The 19,546-nt window shown below is 34.3% G+C and overlaps 1 protein-coding gene across 1 annotated transcript; it reads right to left on the reverse strand.

The window, feature by feature from the left end:
* Positions 1 to 10,992: 10,992 nt before the first annotated feature.
* LOC112766029 (methylthioribose kinase 2-like) lies at positions 10,993 to 13,174 on the reverse strand. Its single transcript, XM_072222631.1, has 3 exons — positions 12,977 to 13,174; positions 12,115 to 12,329; positions 10,993 to 11,762 (listed from the first exon to the last, which is right to left on the reverse strand). Exons 1-3 carry the CDS (start codon positions 13,121 to 13,123, stop codon positions 11,741 to 11,743), a joined length of 384 nt encoding a protein of 127 aa, XP_072078732.1. The 5' UTR covers positions 13,124 to 13,174; the 3' UTR covers positions 10,993 to 11,740.
* Between the last annotated feature and the right edge of the window lie 6,372 nt (positions 13,175 to 19,546).

Here is a 19,546-nt window from a genome sequence, read left to right on the forward strand (position 1 = left end):
TCTTGGTATAACCATGTCTAATCTATTTTATTTATATAAATCTTTTATCAAATTTTAATACATCATAACTTCTTATAAAGTATATACTTTATATATTTGAATTTCTTTGCTTTTGTATATGATAATATTTCATGTGTCATAATCAATCAATAAACCAATTCGAAAATAAATTCGACTTTTAATCAATCCGACAATTAACTAAACTACCTTATCAAGCACACATGGCTATATTGCCTAAACAAGGACAAATTCAGCTTCAATTACTAAGGACTATTCTTGAGCTATATATGCTTTACGAATAATTTTTTTATACATTTTTTATTCTCTCATGGCTAACCATTTCTTCTTTTTTGATTATATCAATTCTTGAAATCTACTATTCCTAGTAGAACTCCTATTTGAAAGGACTTGAAGTAAAAGTCATTAAATATGGTAACTTGTAACTATAATATCTCAATGTCTTTTAACTGAATTATTATTATTCCATTTTCTTGTTATAACATTTGAAATTAAATGCAAAGAAAGCAAAGTGGTGGATTCAAGCCATCATCTATCTACATAAACATTTACATTTATTAACAATGAATCTTATTATGATAACTTTATGAATTTACATATAAAATTTTAGCACCGAATTCATAAATTCAAATTCTCCAATACAAAATGGCTCTAGCCATTATACTCAAAGAAATTTTTTAGAACTTCTTAATTCAAAATATTGACATATGAATAATTGATTCATTTACTTTATTTTCATATTCTATAATTTATGTATATTTATTTTTAAATTTATATAATCTATGTCACAATATCTTTTGATTAAACCAATACTCATAAACTAAAGATTTTAAGCAAAAAATAATTATTGGTCTTTTATTATAAGTTGATAAAATACCTATTTCACAATTAATTCAGCACATAAAACTCATTATAGAGTTATTTATTTTTTATTTTTTATTAGTGTCAACATAAGAATCTAACTAAGCTTTGGAAGCTCACCATAACTTATCTTTTAACCGAGTTACAACTTATTTTATTTTCTAAGCTTAGCCAAAAAAGATCATATGATTGGCAAAAAAAATTTGGAGAATGTGATCTGTTACTTTAGGCTACGTTTTTTTCTAAGAACAAGACAAGACAAGATACTGAGAACAAGACATAAAGAACACAGACATAAAATTTAGTGTTCTTATATTCTGTTTAGTGATAAAGTAGAACCAATTATGAAAATCTAATTTATTTTCATTTTTTTCATTCAAAAAAATTGAGAAAAAAATATAATAATAAAAAATATAATTATAAAAAATTAACAAAAACAATAAAAAAATAAAAAATAAGTTGTGTTCTTTGTTAGTGTCTCTGGTGTCCTTCCTGTCAGAATGGATACAAAATACACTAATTCAGTATCTTTGGACACAATATCTCTGTCTATGTCTATCTCTCATCTGTCAAACATGATTTTGTGTCTCTATATCTCTGTCTCAGTGTCCTATCCCTATAAACAAATGCAATCTTATAATTCGATCTTTATTGTACATTATAAGTCATAGCTCAACTTTATTTTATCTTAATTATGAGTTTGTAAATTGTAACCAAGTAAATTAATAACTATTATTGCCTATTTAATGATCAGTCGTGACATCAATGATATTCACCTAATGTCTACCTCTGAAAGTCTTAGATTCTAAATTAATTTTACAGTTCTAATATATTTCGGATTTTTAAATAAATAAATAAATATTTTATTTACCAAAATATATAATTTGTATTATTTTTATCAAAATTCATCATATTTCTTATTTTATTTACAGTGTAAATGAAATAAAATTGCATGTATTTCGTTTACACTGTAAACGAGATAAGATACAATACGATGTGGTCATATCATGTTTGTACACGTGATGTGTAACGGTCTTATCACGTTTATAATGTAAACAAGATACGTACAATCTTATTTCATTTATACTATAAACGAGAGAATGCTAAATGCAACCCATATATATAATTCGTTTACAATGTTCTTTGAATAGATTTTTCATTCATTTCTTCAACTTTCCTCCAACTTCTACCCTCTTCTAACCATATTACCGACTTACTCAGCGAGCATGGCGCGTGCAGATGCACATGATTCGGATATCAACCAATTGAACACGACATGACACATCGCGGAGGCAGTCGACTTCGAGGTTAGTGTTATTTTTTTTCTGTTTATGTTAGAGCATGTATATGTAGCCATACTTAGGGTACTTTTATAGAATTAGTATAAAACACATGTTTGGTAGATGAATATATTGTTATTAAATATGTGTTGTATACTAGTTCTATAAAAATACCCTAAGTAAATATTGTTAATAAATAATTAATTAAATATTTTTATTTAAGCTAATTTATTAAGTAAATATTTTTACTTATTTGTTAAATTTGTTTTTACTTATCAGTTAAATTAATTTGTGATGTGAATGTTATTGGAAGTCTTTTTTATGTTAAATTTGATAGGTTATAGCTTTATAAATTCTTATTCAGTTTTTTATTTTTTATCAAAGGTCTCGCCAACTTCTCTCCAAGCGAGTGAGTCACACACTTACCCCACTATTGGATGTCATTGTCCCCTACTTGAAGGAGGCTGGCTTTGGCCACACAGTGCTACTCAGAGACTTCGTATTTGATAACTCCCTGATCACGGCATTCGTGGAGCGGTGGCGTCCTGAGATCCACACTTTTCACCTACCATAGGGTGAGTGCACCATCACCCTGCAAGACGTTACGTACCACCTCGAGTTACGTACGCATGGAGAGTCGGTGGGTGCGTGCTTCTATGATTTTCACACATGGTATAGGACTAAGTCCTGGGAGTTGGTGGAGCGGCTACTTGGTACCAAACCTCCTGCAGTTCAGCAGCAGGGTGCACAGAGGAAGGAATCTTTCTTCCTCAAGCTGACACGGCTTCAAGAGCGACTCCGACAGATGCCCGATACCGATGATCCAGGCACCCTCTGACAATACACGACATGTTACATACTTTTGATGATTAGGAATTACCTGATGACTGACAAGTCAAACAATCAGGTCCATCTCTGGTGGCTGCCACTACTTGATGACTTTCTGAAGTGTCGTTCTTTATCTTGGGATTCCGTGATGCTTGCATGGACATACCACTCCCTATACTCTGCATCATGTTGAGCCACCACAGCCATTGTAGAATGCACTCCGCTGCTAGTCTCTTGGATATACTAGAGATTTTTCCAGTGGTGTCCATCCTGTGCGACTGGTTTATACGTATCTCGCGACTGATTTATGACAACATGAGAAATGGAGTGACTGGAAAAGGCCACAATCAGACATACCTGCCGTCAACCGAACACGAAATGAACCTTGCGACCAATCCTCGAAAGGCTCTAACTCTTCAACCACAAACACTGAAGCCCGTCTGTCGCAGTGAGTAACGCGGATCTTCAATATCCCCTCTTTGTTCTTCTCAACAGCAGCTATCAGCCATTGAAAAAATTTATTCCCCGCCCCAAGTTGTGCATGTGCCTCCCTTCCCTTCCTGACAAACAACTGCTGCAGCCTCTCGTAGGTGCGTCGCACAATGGCTGAAATAGGTAAATAATGTATACCCTTAAGTACTGTATTCATGCACTTGGAGAGATTTGTTATCATGTGCCCAAACCTTCGACCGTTGCTGCAGTATTGTAGCCAGATCTCTTTGTTGAACCTACCAGCCCAATCTGCTATCTCTCGCGACAAACCTCTCAAGGCATCCATGTACCACTTGTACTCAGCCTGGTTTGGATTATAAGCAGCATTTATGAGATATGTCTTTCCCTTGGCAGACTTGAAATGAGACATGAAGTTCGCCGCTATGTGCCTGACACAATAAGCATGAAACGCTCTAGGAGGCTGCCAACCACTATCATCGGCTCTCAGTGCAGCCTTGATAACATGGGATCTATCAGAAATAATTAACAGACCATCTTATGGAGTCACATGTCATCTCAGATTAGTAAGGAAGAAAGACCAAGGCTCGGTGGTCTCAAACTCAACAATTGCAAATGCTACAGGAAGGAAATTATTATTACCATCTTGTGCCACTGCAATGAGCAAAACACCAGCATATTTGCCATACAAACGCATGCCATCGACGGAGACGAATGGTTTGCAATGCTTGAAAGCCTCCACACAGGTAGGGAAGGCCCAAAATACTTTATCAAACATGCTACTATCACGCACCATAAAGGTGACAATCATAGTACGGTACAGCCCTAAACTCACATATCGTTCTGGGACAACAACTCTGCAGTGCTTGCAGCAACCTCGGCACCTTATTGTATGACTCCTCCCAATCACCATACATCTGCGTAATAGCCTTTTACTTTGCCATCCAGACCTTTTTGTATGAGGGTTTGAAGTGATAGCTTTGCCTAACTACATCTTGTAGAACAGAAATATTGACGGATGGGCTGGATTGTATCAACGGCAGGATGACACTGTAGATGAGACTGTTGTCCAACTGTCGATGGTCTTGGGACAGGGTGGGTGCTAAACACTTGTACGCTCCTCCAACCTTATGCACCTCCCTAACGAAATAACACATACATGGTTTTCAGAAAAACTACTGTCGTTGTTATCCGCAACATACTCCTCGTCAGAATCCCACCATCAATGTCCATGTCTTCCACTGCATGTAGCAGTGGTGGTGCGAGAGGAGGGTCGTCTTGCACAAAATTCGATTGGCCAGATCTACCGCCACCAATATCTCACCTACCTCCGTAGAAAGCTCCATCACTTGTTCTGCCATGATTCTCCCATGGATATCAAACATGAGGTGCACATGCTCGTTGCCATGGAGGCAAAATAGACAAAATTGAAAAACTCAATTTTTCATCTGTGCTAATACCCCATCCTTCCAATCTCTTTTCTCCCGCTACCACCAATACTACCCAATATCAGACTTTTCAACTCCGATAAAGAACTTATTCACTGGGTACGCAACAGAATGGGATTCTGGCACTCAAATATCATGCCAGTATCACTGTTTCTCATATGGCAATTGGGATATACATTTACAACCACATATCCACTACTACTAGACATTTTGACTTATTTTTCAAAAGAAAAATGGAAGAGAAGAAGAAGTGAAATGTTTGTGGAGAATAGAAAAGGCTGCACATCCTTTTATAGCTGCTAAAAATTTGTCGAAACGTATCTCGTTTATACTGTAAACATTATATATATATATATATATATATATATATATATATATATATATATATATATATATATATATATATATATATATATATATCTTGTTTAAAGAGTAAACAAATAAGAATACACGTATCTCATTTACAATGTAAACGAAATATACACATCTACCTTGTTGGGTCTTATCTCATTTACAGCATAAACAAGATATGTCTATTTTTATTTCGTTTATATTATAAACGAGATAAAAGATATGATGAATTTTAGTAAAAATGTTACAAACGGTATATTCTAATAAATAAAAATTTTTTATTTAAAAAAATCCAATATACTTCTCATACTGATAATAACATAAGTATCAGAGTATTTTTTACATGTACTCGTCTAATTTTTTTCAAAAGGCTAAAATATATCTTGTCTTCAGACATGGAAAAAGAAAAAAAGAGGAAACTTAATCCTTTAATAAGAATGGAAATATACACCAGGTAAAAGTATCATGCACGCAACAACAAATCTAAAAATCAATGTCACTTACTTTATGAATACTTGCTTATCACTATGTCTTCTAGAAGCACCCCTATATATGCTTATAGAAAATATGACAAATTATTCCTTGTTTTAATTTTGGACATAGTGGTATTTACCATTCCAACTGTATTTTTTTTTTTAAAGATAATAAATGGAACTTCTAATTTTTTTATTTTATTCTCTTAATATTTAAAAATGTAAAAATTTTAATATATATATTTCTAAAACATCAAACAAATAAAAAGCTCAAAATTTTTATTTAAAAGTTAAAAGAATAATAATTTTTTTGGGATAAAAAAGTAATATATATTTAAAATTTCATAATTTTAAATATTAAAAAATAAATTAAGACTCTTAATTATTACTTTTTTTTAATTTTCGTAGTCAAATTGATCGATGATCCATAATTATTATGCCTATATTTATATAGAGAAAATCTCTTCCGTTAATCTTTATTGGTTCGAATTGTCTACATGCATTCTCATTTTTTATACTACATTCATGGATTCTCATTTGAATATATATTATCGTTTACCATTTTAATCCATTCCCCCTTAATTTCATCTTTAAAGACATTTTAGACCACATTTAATATTTTTGGCTCCATTTTATTGTTTTCTTATAATAAGATAATGCTATATTAATGATCTTAGAATATATTGTTACTATTAGTGAGAGATTCAAAAAATTTTGACAATAAAAGTAAAATATATATAACATAATAAGAATTTTTATAATAATAAAACTACTATAACGTGTATATAAACTCAGTTATTAAATTATCTATTAATTATTATATATTTATATATAAATATGTGTATTATTTAATTTATTTTTAATATGTATTTTATATTTTAATATATATTTTATATAGACAACTTTTTTTTATGTACAAATAATTATTATTATAAAATATGATTAATTTTTAAAATATCTAATTTATAAATTAAAACACTAGAATAATAATTTAAATAATAACATCTAATTTAGAATTTTATTTTTAGGTTTTATATTTTAAAAAAACTGAGTAATCCTTTACTTAACAATACAATCGAAATATCTGTCTTTCTATATATGTCACTAAATAATTATTTAAAAATTTACTTCTCATACAATTAGTAGTCAACTCTTACTGATATTTATAGTTGAGAAAATACTTTCAATTAATGCAGTTTTTACTGAAAAAATTTCAAAAAAAGTTAAATAATATTTTTTCGAGTTAATTTAAAAAAAATATCAATCTTATTTAAATTGAGAATTAATCATTCTAATAGACATTTAATATAAAATTCTTAAATTAACTATTAAAAATCAAAATTTGAATAAAAATTTATTGTGGGATCAAATTTAATTATTTAATGAAAATAAATAGATATTATTATCATATACCACTAACAAATTTTTCAAATTGTAGGTGGGATACTTGCTCTCACAACAAAATACATAGATCCATTCCTAGTTACTACTTTTGATATTTATCTCTTAATTGAATTTTCTTTTGGAATCATATATATTTATGAGAAATATTTGATATCCAATATTTTTTTCTCCATATAGTTATCTCATATTTTAAATCAATATTTATTAATTAAAAATATTTCGTAACTTAAAAATATTAGTTAAAACCTATCAAAACTTATTATTTTTGTCTTTATTTAATGTATTCCATAATAAATAAATACTAAATAAAATAAAATTTTTAATTTTTTTTTGTCTTTCTATTATTACTGTTAATTAATTTTCTATTTTTTTTACTAAAAATGTTAATTTTCTAGGATGTCTAATGTATTTCATCACAAATTACTGTCAGTTGGCCAAATTTATAAAAATATTTATTTTTTAAATTAGTAATAAGTATGCAAAATATATAAAAAAAAAAATTAGAAAAAAAAATCTAACAGGCATGTCAGTGTCGTCTATTGGATGTTAGTAATAATATTAAGGTGTTTGCTACAGTACGATGATAAATGCATACGTATCGATACGTTTAAAATATGGACAAATAATAATAAGACATGTGGAATTTATTTTCCACGTCAGCATTTAATTTTTTTTTTTTAAATATATAGTATATCACCACTTTTACTAAAACACCATTTTAATTAAATAAAAATAAAAAAACATTTATTTATTTAATTTTATAAAAATATTTAAACATCCTTCTTTTATTTGATTAGACAAAAATACCCTTTTAAATTAATGAAATTTTAGAATTCAATTAATCCTAATTTTATAGTTTCAAATAATTGAAACAACAAAACAAAAACATATTAAAAAAATAAAAAATCAAAATTGTTTTTCATCTGTGTTAAACATATTAAAATAATAACAAACCAAAATTGTTCTTCATCTGTGTTCAGAAACCTTCTCGTCTCTCTTCTCCTTAATCTCTCTCATCTGTCTCACTGTGCGTCGCATGCAAGACGCCATCGTTTTGGATTAAAATATGTCGTTTTGGTTCCCGCACGGATGACCTTCCTTCCCCTTACCTTCAGTCTTCATCCCAAACCCCCATCTTAACAGCTTCTCCCCAAATCAAAAAAGGAAGTTGAAACAGGAAACCCTAGCTTCTCCACCACTGCCGCAAGGACTGTCGCCGTCCGTCGCTCTCAGGCACTACCATCGTCGTCTGGTCGTCCATGCTTCTTCCTCCTTCAAGAATCGCAGCTTCTTCTTCCTCGAGCTCGGCGCGTCAGTTCCTGGTATTCATCTGCTCCATCGCGCTCCTGCTGCCGTCCGTCGGGCGCTCAGTCACCATCGTCTTCGTCTGGTCGTCGCAGATTCTTCCAACCCACCACCGTCTTCTGAGTTGTGTTCGTCGCCTGGCCTCTGTCTCCGTTACGATTCTGCCCCCCTCTTCTCAGACTGCTTAGAAGAAAAACCCATCTCCATTCCAGTTTCCTTCCTTCGAGTTCAGAGAGCAGAAGCTCAACCAAGAAAAAAACCTTAGACTTCGACGGTCAGTTCACTGCTAACTTCTTCTGCGTTTTTTATTTATGCCATGTTCAATGATTATTTGATTACTGAATATTTGAATGTTTTGTGTTTTAATTTTTTATTGAATGATTATTTGATTACTAATGAAGAGTGAAACAAATTGATTGATTAATTATCATTAATGCAGGGAGTGATTAGTGAAGAAAAAGTGGATTCATTCAATGTGCCTTTGATATACCTTTCTGTTAAGGCTGTGAAGGAAATTCTTAGAAGATGTGATGAATGTTTCAGCATTGAGTGGATGGAAATATTGGAATTCAAGAACATAGTGTCATTGCCAACTGTGTAAATATTTGTTTCATGGTTCAGAGCTGCGCTGCAAGGGATGATTGAGAAACACTTTGGAGCAGAATTTCCCATGCTTTATCAGTTTACAGTTGTCAACTTCGTAATCCTACCCAAGTGGGTGCTTTTCTAAAGCTTGATATTTCAAGAAGATAATATCTGTTCCCTGAAGGAAATTGATGCAAAATCCATTTGTATATGACAGATCAAAGTTATTTTTGAGTTTCTTAAAAATGGATTTCAAGGGATCAGCAGCTCTCTAGATTTGTCCTTTGAGGATGATTCTGTTGCCGATGAGAAGATTCCTTTTTTAGCTTATCTTGCAAGCACTTTAAAAAATAGTTCTTATTTTCCATACGAGCCACCTGCCGGAAGCAAACATTTTCGCAATCTCATTGCAGGGTTTTTGAAGACTTATCACCATATTCCTGGCTCTTCTTGAGGATGGAATCCAGGTTCTTGTATATGCTGGAGAAGAAGATCTCATATGCAATTGGCTTGGTAAGCTTTTTGCAGCCAACTCAATTAATTTGAAGCTAAAGTTGGTTGTGTCGGAAGGACAAAAAAAGAAGTGCAATGATCAATATTCTTAATGCTTTTGTTTCTCATTGCTCAGGGAATTCAAGGTGGGTTCATGCAATGGAGTGGTCAGGTCAAAAGGAGTTTGGAGCAGCTTCTACTGTCCCATTTTTTGTAGATGGCGCAGCAGCAGGGACTCTTAAAAGCCATGGACCTCTTGCGTTCCTCAAGGTTTGTGTTCAAGGGTGTGTTCTTGAGCTGACACTGTTATATCCACTTTTGATAACTTTATTTTGTGAAAAAACAGGTGAATGAAGCTGGGCACATGATTCCCATGGATCAACCAAAAGCTGCACTTCAGATGCTAACAAACTGGATGCAAGGGAAACTAACACCGAAAAAGAGTGGAGCTAATGTCTCTCCTAAATGATGGACTCAAAGCAAAAATAACAAGGCATAGCTTGTGATCATATTAACTTGTGGGCATGGCTCCATGCATAATATTTGGGATTGTCTAGCTTCTACTACTATCCCTGAAATTGTGCGCAAATCTGTATTTGATTTTATTCATTTAGAAATAAATCTTTGAATAAATATGTTAGTTCAGCATGATGCCATGATCCTCAGTGAATGATCTTTTTCTTTTCTCTTTTACTTTGTCATGCCATTAACTGGCACAGATATTAAAAAAAAAAAGGACTAAAAATCACACACAAAGGCTGTATAATGAAATAGAGAGTTTTCAGTATGGAGACACCATCCAAACAAGTAAACTAAATGGAGCTAATATTTCTTTCTCATGAATCATGGCTAACATAAAATGAAAATAACTATCATTGATTTTCCACCTTCTTGTTAATTATGCCACTGTAAAATAATTTTCACTTAAAATTTTTACACAAAAAAATTGTGACTATGAACTAGTACGTGATGATGTGTAGTATTCTCTTAAAACCTTAATGATGGGCTGAAATGTAGAGCTCAAAGGAACAGCCGATGCAAGCCTTAGATGTCTAGCATTGCCATTGAGGGGCTTGGTTAGAGTCATAGTGAACATCTCTCCCTCCAGAATCTCATTTACAGTCACACCTGCAGATACAAACCAGGTTCAAAGCTGAATGCAGGACGCCAGGACCCAAAAGGGGGGGGGAGAAGGAATCTTTCACAGTATAAATTCTATATTCACGCTCTACATCATTGAGAGCTTGGATAATCCAAATTCCAAATGAAGGGGGTAGAAGATTACCATCATTGCTGCTTCCATCCTCAATTACTATGAATATCTCTATCAACCCTTTTAAAGTTCCAATCTACTAAGAAAATAATGAATAAATAAATAAAATCCAATTAAAAAGGATATTATGATATGAGCAAATTAAAATAGAACAAGTAAAAGAATGAGTTTTGCACTTAGTTCATTTTTTAATTTACTGAAGTTTTAGTTTATACATATTGTTGAACTTATTAATTTCTTTGATTTATTAATAAACATGTCAACAAAAAAAAATTATCTTAGGAATTTTGAAGGCCAATGCGTGCAAGTTAATGACTATTAGAACTTGGAAGATTTGTTCTTGATACTATGAAAGTAAATTACACAGCAATTTGCACAGATTACTGCTCTCCTTATTGAGAGACGAGTCCTCTACAAGATTCTACAAAATACATGGGGAGAAAAACAGATACCAATTCACACATACATAAATGAGCAAAAAATTTTCTTCTATTTCCGTGTAACATACAATTACAAGAAAAATAACTGAGCAAGTTTACATTGTAGCTGTTGAAGTAGGAGTATGAGAGTTGTCTTGTGTGATAATATGAATAACTTGAATGGCATTGAAATGGCTTGTTAATATTGTATCATCATATATGCTGCTCCAAATGGTAACTGGATCCATGTAGATCCCCAAGTATGAGATCAGTGGATTAGCTCTAGACTTGTCAATAACAAGCATCAAATGCTGAGATTTTACTTTTGGAAACAACAAAAGCCTCTGATATCCAATTGTGGTGCCATTTGTAACTCTCTTCCATACACCATCTTGTTGCAATGCCTCGAGGCGAAACTCACTCACTCTTTGTCCCATTTGAATAGGCTCTTGTAGTTGCAGAACATTAAAGGATACTAGTTCTTGAAGATCTATGTATAATATCCACCTTGATTGATACTCCTCTGGAGCCCAATAAGTGTATATGCCTTCTTTCAGAACATTGTAGGGACTAAACTGTGAATCACAAGTTCCTCAACTAAACATCAGTGTAAATGATTATATACACATTAAAAAGTAGAGAGCAATTCCAACATTGTCACTGAATTTTATACCTAATATGTTTCCTCACACGAGCACTTTAGACTAGAGTCATGCAAAAGACACATTCTAATATTACCATTCCATATTTTTTATAGGAAGAATGCAAACTACAATCAAAATTGTCGCCATTTTGGTCAAAAAGTGTCTGATCAAGTCAATTGCCCAATTTAAGCATAAGTTCTCAAATAGTTTTATATCTAACTAACAAAATAAGTCCCATTAAACATATAGGATTCTAGTTAAAAATGATGATCAGCAATTTCACCTTATCATTTTGGCAGCACCAAACCCAAGACTAACATGAAACAAATCTGTCATGTATTTCTTCTGTACAAGCAGCTGAACCTCAGGATTGTTATATATAGCTGGAAGATATGCCTCACCCGCACCATGTCTGTGCTCATCCCAAAGAGCAGTGAATTTGTGATGGAAAAGATTCCAGGTATCTTCAATTGTCTTAAGAATCCACTCCTTGTACGCCTGCATAATGTAAATATCAGTATATATCAAACAATAAACAACACACTTTAGCCCCAGCAATCAACGGTCTTCACAATTATTACTAAATGCACAACTATAACAAATCCCAACTTGTCATTGATGCTGCAGTCCTAAGCAATAACATTACCAGAGCCACAAGTCCAGCAAAATGAAGAGAAATAATACAGCAAAAGAAAATGATAGTTATAATTGGCATCCTACCAAGTCTTGTTTTATAACTACAGCTCATATTTCTGTAAACTATCTCTACGACTTCTTGGATTTCACATGATATAAATCTGATAGCTCACCAATGTGCACATGCACACCAGAAAATTCTTCTCTTCATTAGTATAATAAGGCAAAGTCACTAGCACTACACAAACAAGACAAGGCAGGACAAAACAACAGAACAGTCCAAGGTATTTCAAAACTGTAAAAATGCACAGATTTGCCCTCCGAAAAGAACCAAAGAGAATCAAAAGCGTTTAAATTAGATTATGCAGAATAGGGGTGTGTATGCTTGTGTGTTTTTCTGTTTCATTCCTTCTTTTTTTTCTGATAAAAAACTTTGGACTATGCTAAGTGCAGAAGTCACAAAGAGCCACAAGAGTACACAACCAATATACATAAAGAAGGAAACCTACTTTTTGATCATTTGCTTGATCTGCATGTCCATCTTGAGAAAAGTAAGCCAGAATCAAATTTCCCAGGAATGCTCCAATATCAAAACCCATTGGTCCATAAAATGCAAATTCTGGATCAATAACTTGTGTTGATTCACGAGTAACCATAACAGAACCAGTATGTAGATCTCCATGTATTAGAGCCTGGGCCCTCTCACAGAACTTACAAAAATGTACATTCTTATAAAGTATAAAAAGCCTAACATCACAATTGCTACACATAATGTAGTAAAAGAAGTGTGTTGGTCATAATACTTGGATTTCAGCTCAGCAACTTCAAGCTTCAGCAGATTGTCTTCCCGAACAGCCTCAGCATCACGATTGAGATAAGGGGAAGTCCAACGATTATATTGAGAAACTTTATAAGGGTCAGAGAACATGACCTGCTCAGTGAGTCTGCATAACTCCACATTACCACAATATTCGGCAACTGCATGGAGCCAGCATGAATTCAGCTTAAGGCAACATCAATATGCAACAACGTTCCTCATACTCACAAGTAGAATATCAGTTTATCACTTATCACTCATTTTCAAATGGAGAATAAACTACAGAGGTAAACTTCCACAAGCACAAATAACTGAATAAGCAAAGCACACGCAACCAAACGAGGGAAGGGAAATATTTTTTCTAATGCAAAACTGAAATAAAATAACCAGTTTTAGCTCAATCAACTTTGAAGCAGAGTAATAGATTGATAAAGGTGATACTATCAATCAGTGAAGACAAATAAACAATCTTCTTATTTCTCCGATTAACAAATATATCGAATTGTCCAAAAAATGAGTTTGAGGAGTGTGAATTAATCAACAATTGCTAAAGAAAAGAGTAACAACGGGAAAGCTCACACATACCATCCCTTTTGTGCTCGGAAGTTGTACGGAAAAGGAGAGAAGTGAAAAAGAGTGTCTTGGCCATGAAATCAGCCATGTGCTCTGTAAGCAAAGGGTACTGAATTCCAGCTATCGACCCTTTTCTTAATATTATATGTGGCGGTTCCAAGTAACGTATGCCGATCAATGACATTGTACGGTTGACGATCAAGATTTCTGCTAGTAAAGAAATTCACAAATATAATCGCGTTGTAAGTATAGTTTCTAAACCAGCAAAGAATCTTTTCGTACAAAAGTTTGGTTGTCACAAGTAACAAAACCCAATAAAATTTATAACCGAAATATTTAAACCTCGGGTTGTCTCTCAAGAAATTGCAGGGAAGTATGATTTATTATTGGTTATAGACAAAGGTGTATTTTTTGGTTTTTGAAATAGGGAACAAATAATTTAAATGGCAAGAAAAATAAATCAATAATTATAAAAACTTTTGGCAAGGTATAAGAACTGGAAATCCCATCCTAGTTATCCTTATCAGATGTGATAAGAATTGTTGTTGCTCCCACTTAGTTAACCCTTACTAAATAAAGGAAAGTCAAGTGGACTAATTAACTTGATTCCTCAAGTCCTAGTCAACTCCTATGGAAAGACTAGTTTTAGAGGGATCCAAATCAATCAGCAATTTCCAATTCTCAATCAACCGTTGAGTTTGACAACTCAAGTGTCACCAATTACTTAACCAAAGACAAAAGAGAAAAATCTAAATTATTTATATAATAAATGAAAGAAAACAATCTTAAGTCTGAAATACCTCAAATTGTATTAAATAGAATATTCAAATCTAACATGAAGAGTTTATAAGCCAATTTGGCAACATAAGTAATTAACAAGTAAAAGCATTAGAGTAAATAAAAGTAGAAGAAAACATAAATTAAAGGAACATTGAACCTGGAATTGGAGAAAATGAAGGAATCCTAATCCTAAAATCTAAGAGAAATCCTAATCCTAAATCCTAAGAGAGAGGAGAGAGCCTCTCTCTCTCTAAAACTACATCTAAACCTAAAATTATGAATTATGAATGTTGTATTAATTTTTGCTTTGATTCCCCCATTCTCTGGCTTCTATTCTGTGTTTCTGGGCTTGGATTTGGACCGAAAAAGGGCCCAGAAATCGCCGGGGGCAACTTCTGCAATTTTTTGCACGTGGCGTCCGTCACGCGTGCGCGTGGGTCACACGTGCGCGTCATCTGGAGTTTTTCCTTGTCACGCGTACGCGTCAGTCACGCGTACGCGTCGCTTGTGCTTTTTGCTTGGCGCGCGTTTGCGTCGTCCATGCGTGCGCGACGCTGCCATTTCTTTAAAAACTCCATTTTGTGCTTTCCTTCCCTTTTTGCATGTTTTCTTTCTGTCCTCTAAGCCATCCCTGCCCTATAAAGCCTGGAAATACTTAACACACAGATCACGGCATCGAATGGTAATAAAGGATAATTAAAATTAATATTTTCAAGGCATAGGAAACATGTTTTCACATATATCATATAATAAGGAAGGAATTGTAAAACCATGCAAATTATATGAATAAGTGGGTGAAGAATTGATAAAAACACTCAATTGAGCACAAGATGAATCATAAAATAGTGGTTTATCAACCTCCCCACACTTAAACATTAGCATGTCCTCATGCTTAATTCAAGAGGAAAGAATGAAGGTAGAATAGTGGAATCTTATGCAATGTAATCTATTCTAAATGCAAGCTACCTAAATGAATCATGCAATTCTAATTACTATTCACTTATATATATAAAGCTTACATGTGGCTAAGTTGATTCATATTTTCAAGGAATCATATATGTATAACTAAGGCCAAACCACATTAAAACACATTCACAATTGAGTTGAGTTAAAAGAGTTCACAAACTTGCAAGATAACTAATAATTAAGCATGGATATATGGAATTGAGCCATTGAACCCTCACTGGATTTGTGTTTACTCTCTAATCACTCAGTGTTTGGGGCTAATCACTCTATTCTTTTCTAGTCATGCTTTCTAAAACTTTGTTCTTCATCTAACCAATCAACAAATATTTAATGTATACATACAAACATCATGAGGTCTTTTTCAAAGTTGTAATGGGGCTTAAGGTAAAGGTGATGGTATATATATAAGGCTAAGTGAGCTATAAATTGAATCCTTGATTAGTCTAAGATCTCACCTAACATATACATACTCTATATAATTTAGAAATTTTGCCTAGCTACCCAATTTTTCCACTTTTGTATTACATACTCATGCACCAATTTTTTTTTATTTTGTCCCATGTGCATTGATTCTTCTATCAACTTAATTTTGCATTGGGGTAATTTTGTCCCCTTATTTAAATTACTTAAATTATTATTATTATTATTTTCTTTTTTTTTTTGAAATATAAAGACAATATATCAATGCACATGGTATTTTAATTATTTTGATTTCACATGAGCATATACCCAAACTTCAAATAATTTGATCAACTTAATACATTTTTCCTATCATCCCATGTTCCCATAAATTTCCCCACACTTAGTTGATACACAATCTCTATCTTAAGCTAACCAAGGATTCAACTTGGAATTTTTAATTTATTTTTCTGCTTAAGGCTAGTAATGTGGTTATAGAACAGAATAAATGAGGATTAAAAGGCTCAAGGGGGCTAACAAGGGTGACGTAAAAGGTAGGCTTATTTGGGATAAGTGAGCAAAAATTTAAATGATGGCCTCAATCACATGCAAGTATGTAAATATATTCTATATTGGACGTATAGACTGAAACAAAGTAAAGATTGCAAGCATAGAAAAGAAGGGCGAAACAAACAGGAATACAATTTATGGTTGAATGTAACCATGCAATTAAGCTCAAAAACTCACGGATTGTGTGTTCTTTGGCTCAGAAACTATATATCAGTTATGTATATCATGCAAGTAGAAATCAAGGGTTCCCATTCAACTCAATGTGAATCTTAGAATGGCTCTTATAAAATTGAGTATTTTTCTTAAAAAATATTGTCAATTAACCAACATTTATTGCTATATATATAGTGTGTGGATTGTTGTGATTCTGTTACACTAAAGTTTCTAGTTTACTCTTTTTATTTTCAATTAAACCAAATTATTATATGCTAAAAGGGTAAACTAAACTAATGAATCTATATTTTCTATATCACAACTAGTAAGCTAAAAGTGAAAATTAAGCTAAATATCTAAGATATATACAGTCCAAAGTACAAAATGTAGAAATAAAGTAAAAATACAGCAAAAGAAAAATGTGCAAGTACTGAAAGACAAATAAGATAAGATAAAATAAAGTAAAAATATAGAAAATAAGCAAAATAAGATAGAAGAGTCTAAAAGTAGTTCACCAAAAAGATTCGCCAGAGATGGCGACCTCCCCACACTTAAATAATAGCATCGTCTTCGATGGTCAATCAAGCTGGGTGTGAAGAAGTGTCATCTCCGAAAAGATGTGCTGCTGGTGTCTCGGTGGTGGGCTGAGGTACATAGATTGAACTCAGAGAGATGGTGGTGGTGTGGTAGTGGTGGTTGCGACGCAGCGGCGCTAGAAGGTGGCACGGCGATGGTTCTGGATGGAGGCAGGGCGGCGGTTCAGTGGTTGGGGAAGAGAGAGGGGTATGGAGGGGAGAAGATGAGAAGGGGGCGAGGAGGGGGGGCTGTGGGGGTCGTGGTGGCCGGCGGTTCTAGTGAGGTGGCGCGGTGGTGGGTCGGTGATGGGGTGGGGCAGTTTAGGCTGTGGTGGTTGCAGAAGAGGGAGAAGAGAGGGCTGTAAGGGAGGAGATGGTGGGAAAAATTGGGACTCAAAAGGGGTTAGGGTTCCGCGTCGAAGGGGGTAAGTGGATTCAAATCCACGCGAACACGTGGGTCACGCGAACACGTGGTTGAAGCGGAGAAGTAATGACGCGGACGCGTCATTGACGCGAACGCGTGAGTGAGGGGTAATGAAAAGGACGCGTACGCGTCGAGCACGCGTACGCGTTGCTCAGAATTGTGCTAAACGCACAATTCCAATGTTGTTTTGGCACAACTCTTTGTTTCAATTGAGGGGGCAATAATTTCCATGCGACGCGTACGCGTCGCCCACGCTTTCGCGTGGTGTGTGTGAAGTGAAAGTGACGCGTTCACGTCATTGATGCGAACGCGTGGCCCAAATTGTGCCTAACACATACCAGCTGCAGGATTCCAGCCCAACTTTCTGGGCATTGGATTGTTACGTCGATCTTGAGTCGACGCCCACGCGTGGTCCATGTGCATGCGTGGGGTGCTTTATTTTTATATACAGAATGCAAAAAGCAATCCTGATATGGATGTTATGAATAATTCCAGGTTCTATAAAATAAAATAGAATAAAATAAAACTTAAAAACAAACAAAACAAAATAAAATTAGAATTGAAAAAGAAATGATCATACCATGGTGGGTTGTCTTCCAGCTAGCACTTTTAGTTAAAGTCCTTAAGTTGGACATTTGGGGAGTCCTTTGTTATGGTGGCTTGTGCTTGAACTCATCCAGGAATCTCCACCAATGTTTGTAATTCCAATGGCCTCCGGATCCCAAACTAGGCACATAAAGCCTTTAAGCAAGTTAAAGCAGATGACTAGGTCCCAAGAGTGCTGATTGCCAGAATGAATTCCGGGGTCCCAGACCTTACTTTTACACCCATTTTTGTCTTGATCTGCATTTTTCCAGCTGAGTGGTACGGAATTCAAATTCTCACTAAAATGACCAAACAGTTTCCGAGACCCATTCAATCGGACTCTACACCAATCCTTGCACCTCAAATTGAAGTGTGGAATCTTATTGGATCTTGCGTACCAACTCTGATTGCTAACCATTTTTCTCTTACTCTTAAAGCCACAGAGAGCTCTAAGCTGGCCATCTGTTTCAAGCAAACCATATTCAAGTGAAAAAGTAAAGACAAAGGCTAAGGATTTTATCCACTTGAAGTTGGTATTGGGTGGTAATGGCCTTGGAATAGGTGTTTCCAATGGTCTTGCAAGCTCTGTTCCCTTGTATTCTTCTGTGAATTCCTCCACGTCCTTGCAAAATTCTTCAACTGCAACCACGTCTTGATCAAAGTCTTCGATTTCTTCCTCATCACTCAAGTCATAAGTTGGAGGCTGAGAAAAGTCTACCTCCACATCATCTTTGTATTCACTTGAAGAAGATTCTTCTATCTCAAAGAATTCACTTGCGGATGCAAGTTCATTACTAGGAGAACTTGACTCGTGATTATCATTATCAAGGAAACTCGCTTCTTTAGTTGTTCCGTCCAGTTCTTCATAGGATACCTGCTTTGGGGGTTGTGCACTATCCTCCTTAGCATTGATTGCAGATTTCTCGATGGAATTTTCCAAAACTCTGGATTCCCATGGAGGTTCAGCATCACCTAAGTCTTTAACCAATTCTTCTTCTTCGATAATTTTGGCTTCCTCCACTTGTTCCAGTATAAAGTCATGCTCCTTACTATCCACCGGAGTTTCTAGTATCTCCTTCATGCTACGTTCTTCGTTAGATTGTCCACATGAAGCCATGGGGGTTCCTTGAGTGTCTGAACGTCGGGAAGGTAATCGATTGATCGCTTGCTCCAGTTAGTGAAGGGTTGCATGAAATTTTTCCACTATTTCCTTGAGACGCTCCTTTGATTCTTGGTT

Source organism: Arachis hypogaea, chromosome 17 (genome assembly GCF_003086295.3).
Source record: "Arachis hypogaea cultivar Tifrunner chromosome 17, arahy.Tifrunner.gnm2.J5K5, whole genome shotgun sequence".
NCBI lineage: Eukaryota > Viridiplantae > Streptophyta > Magnoliopsida > Fabales > Fabaceae > Arachis > Arachis hypogaea.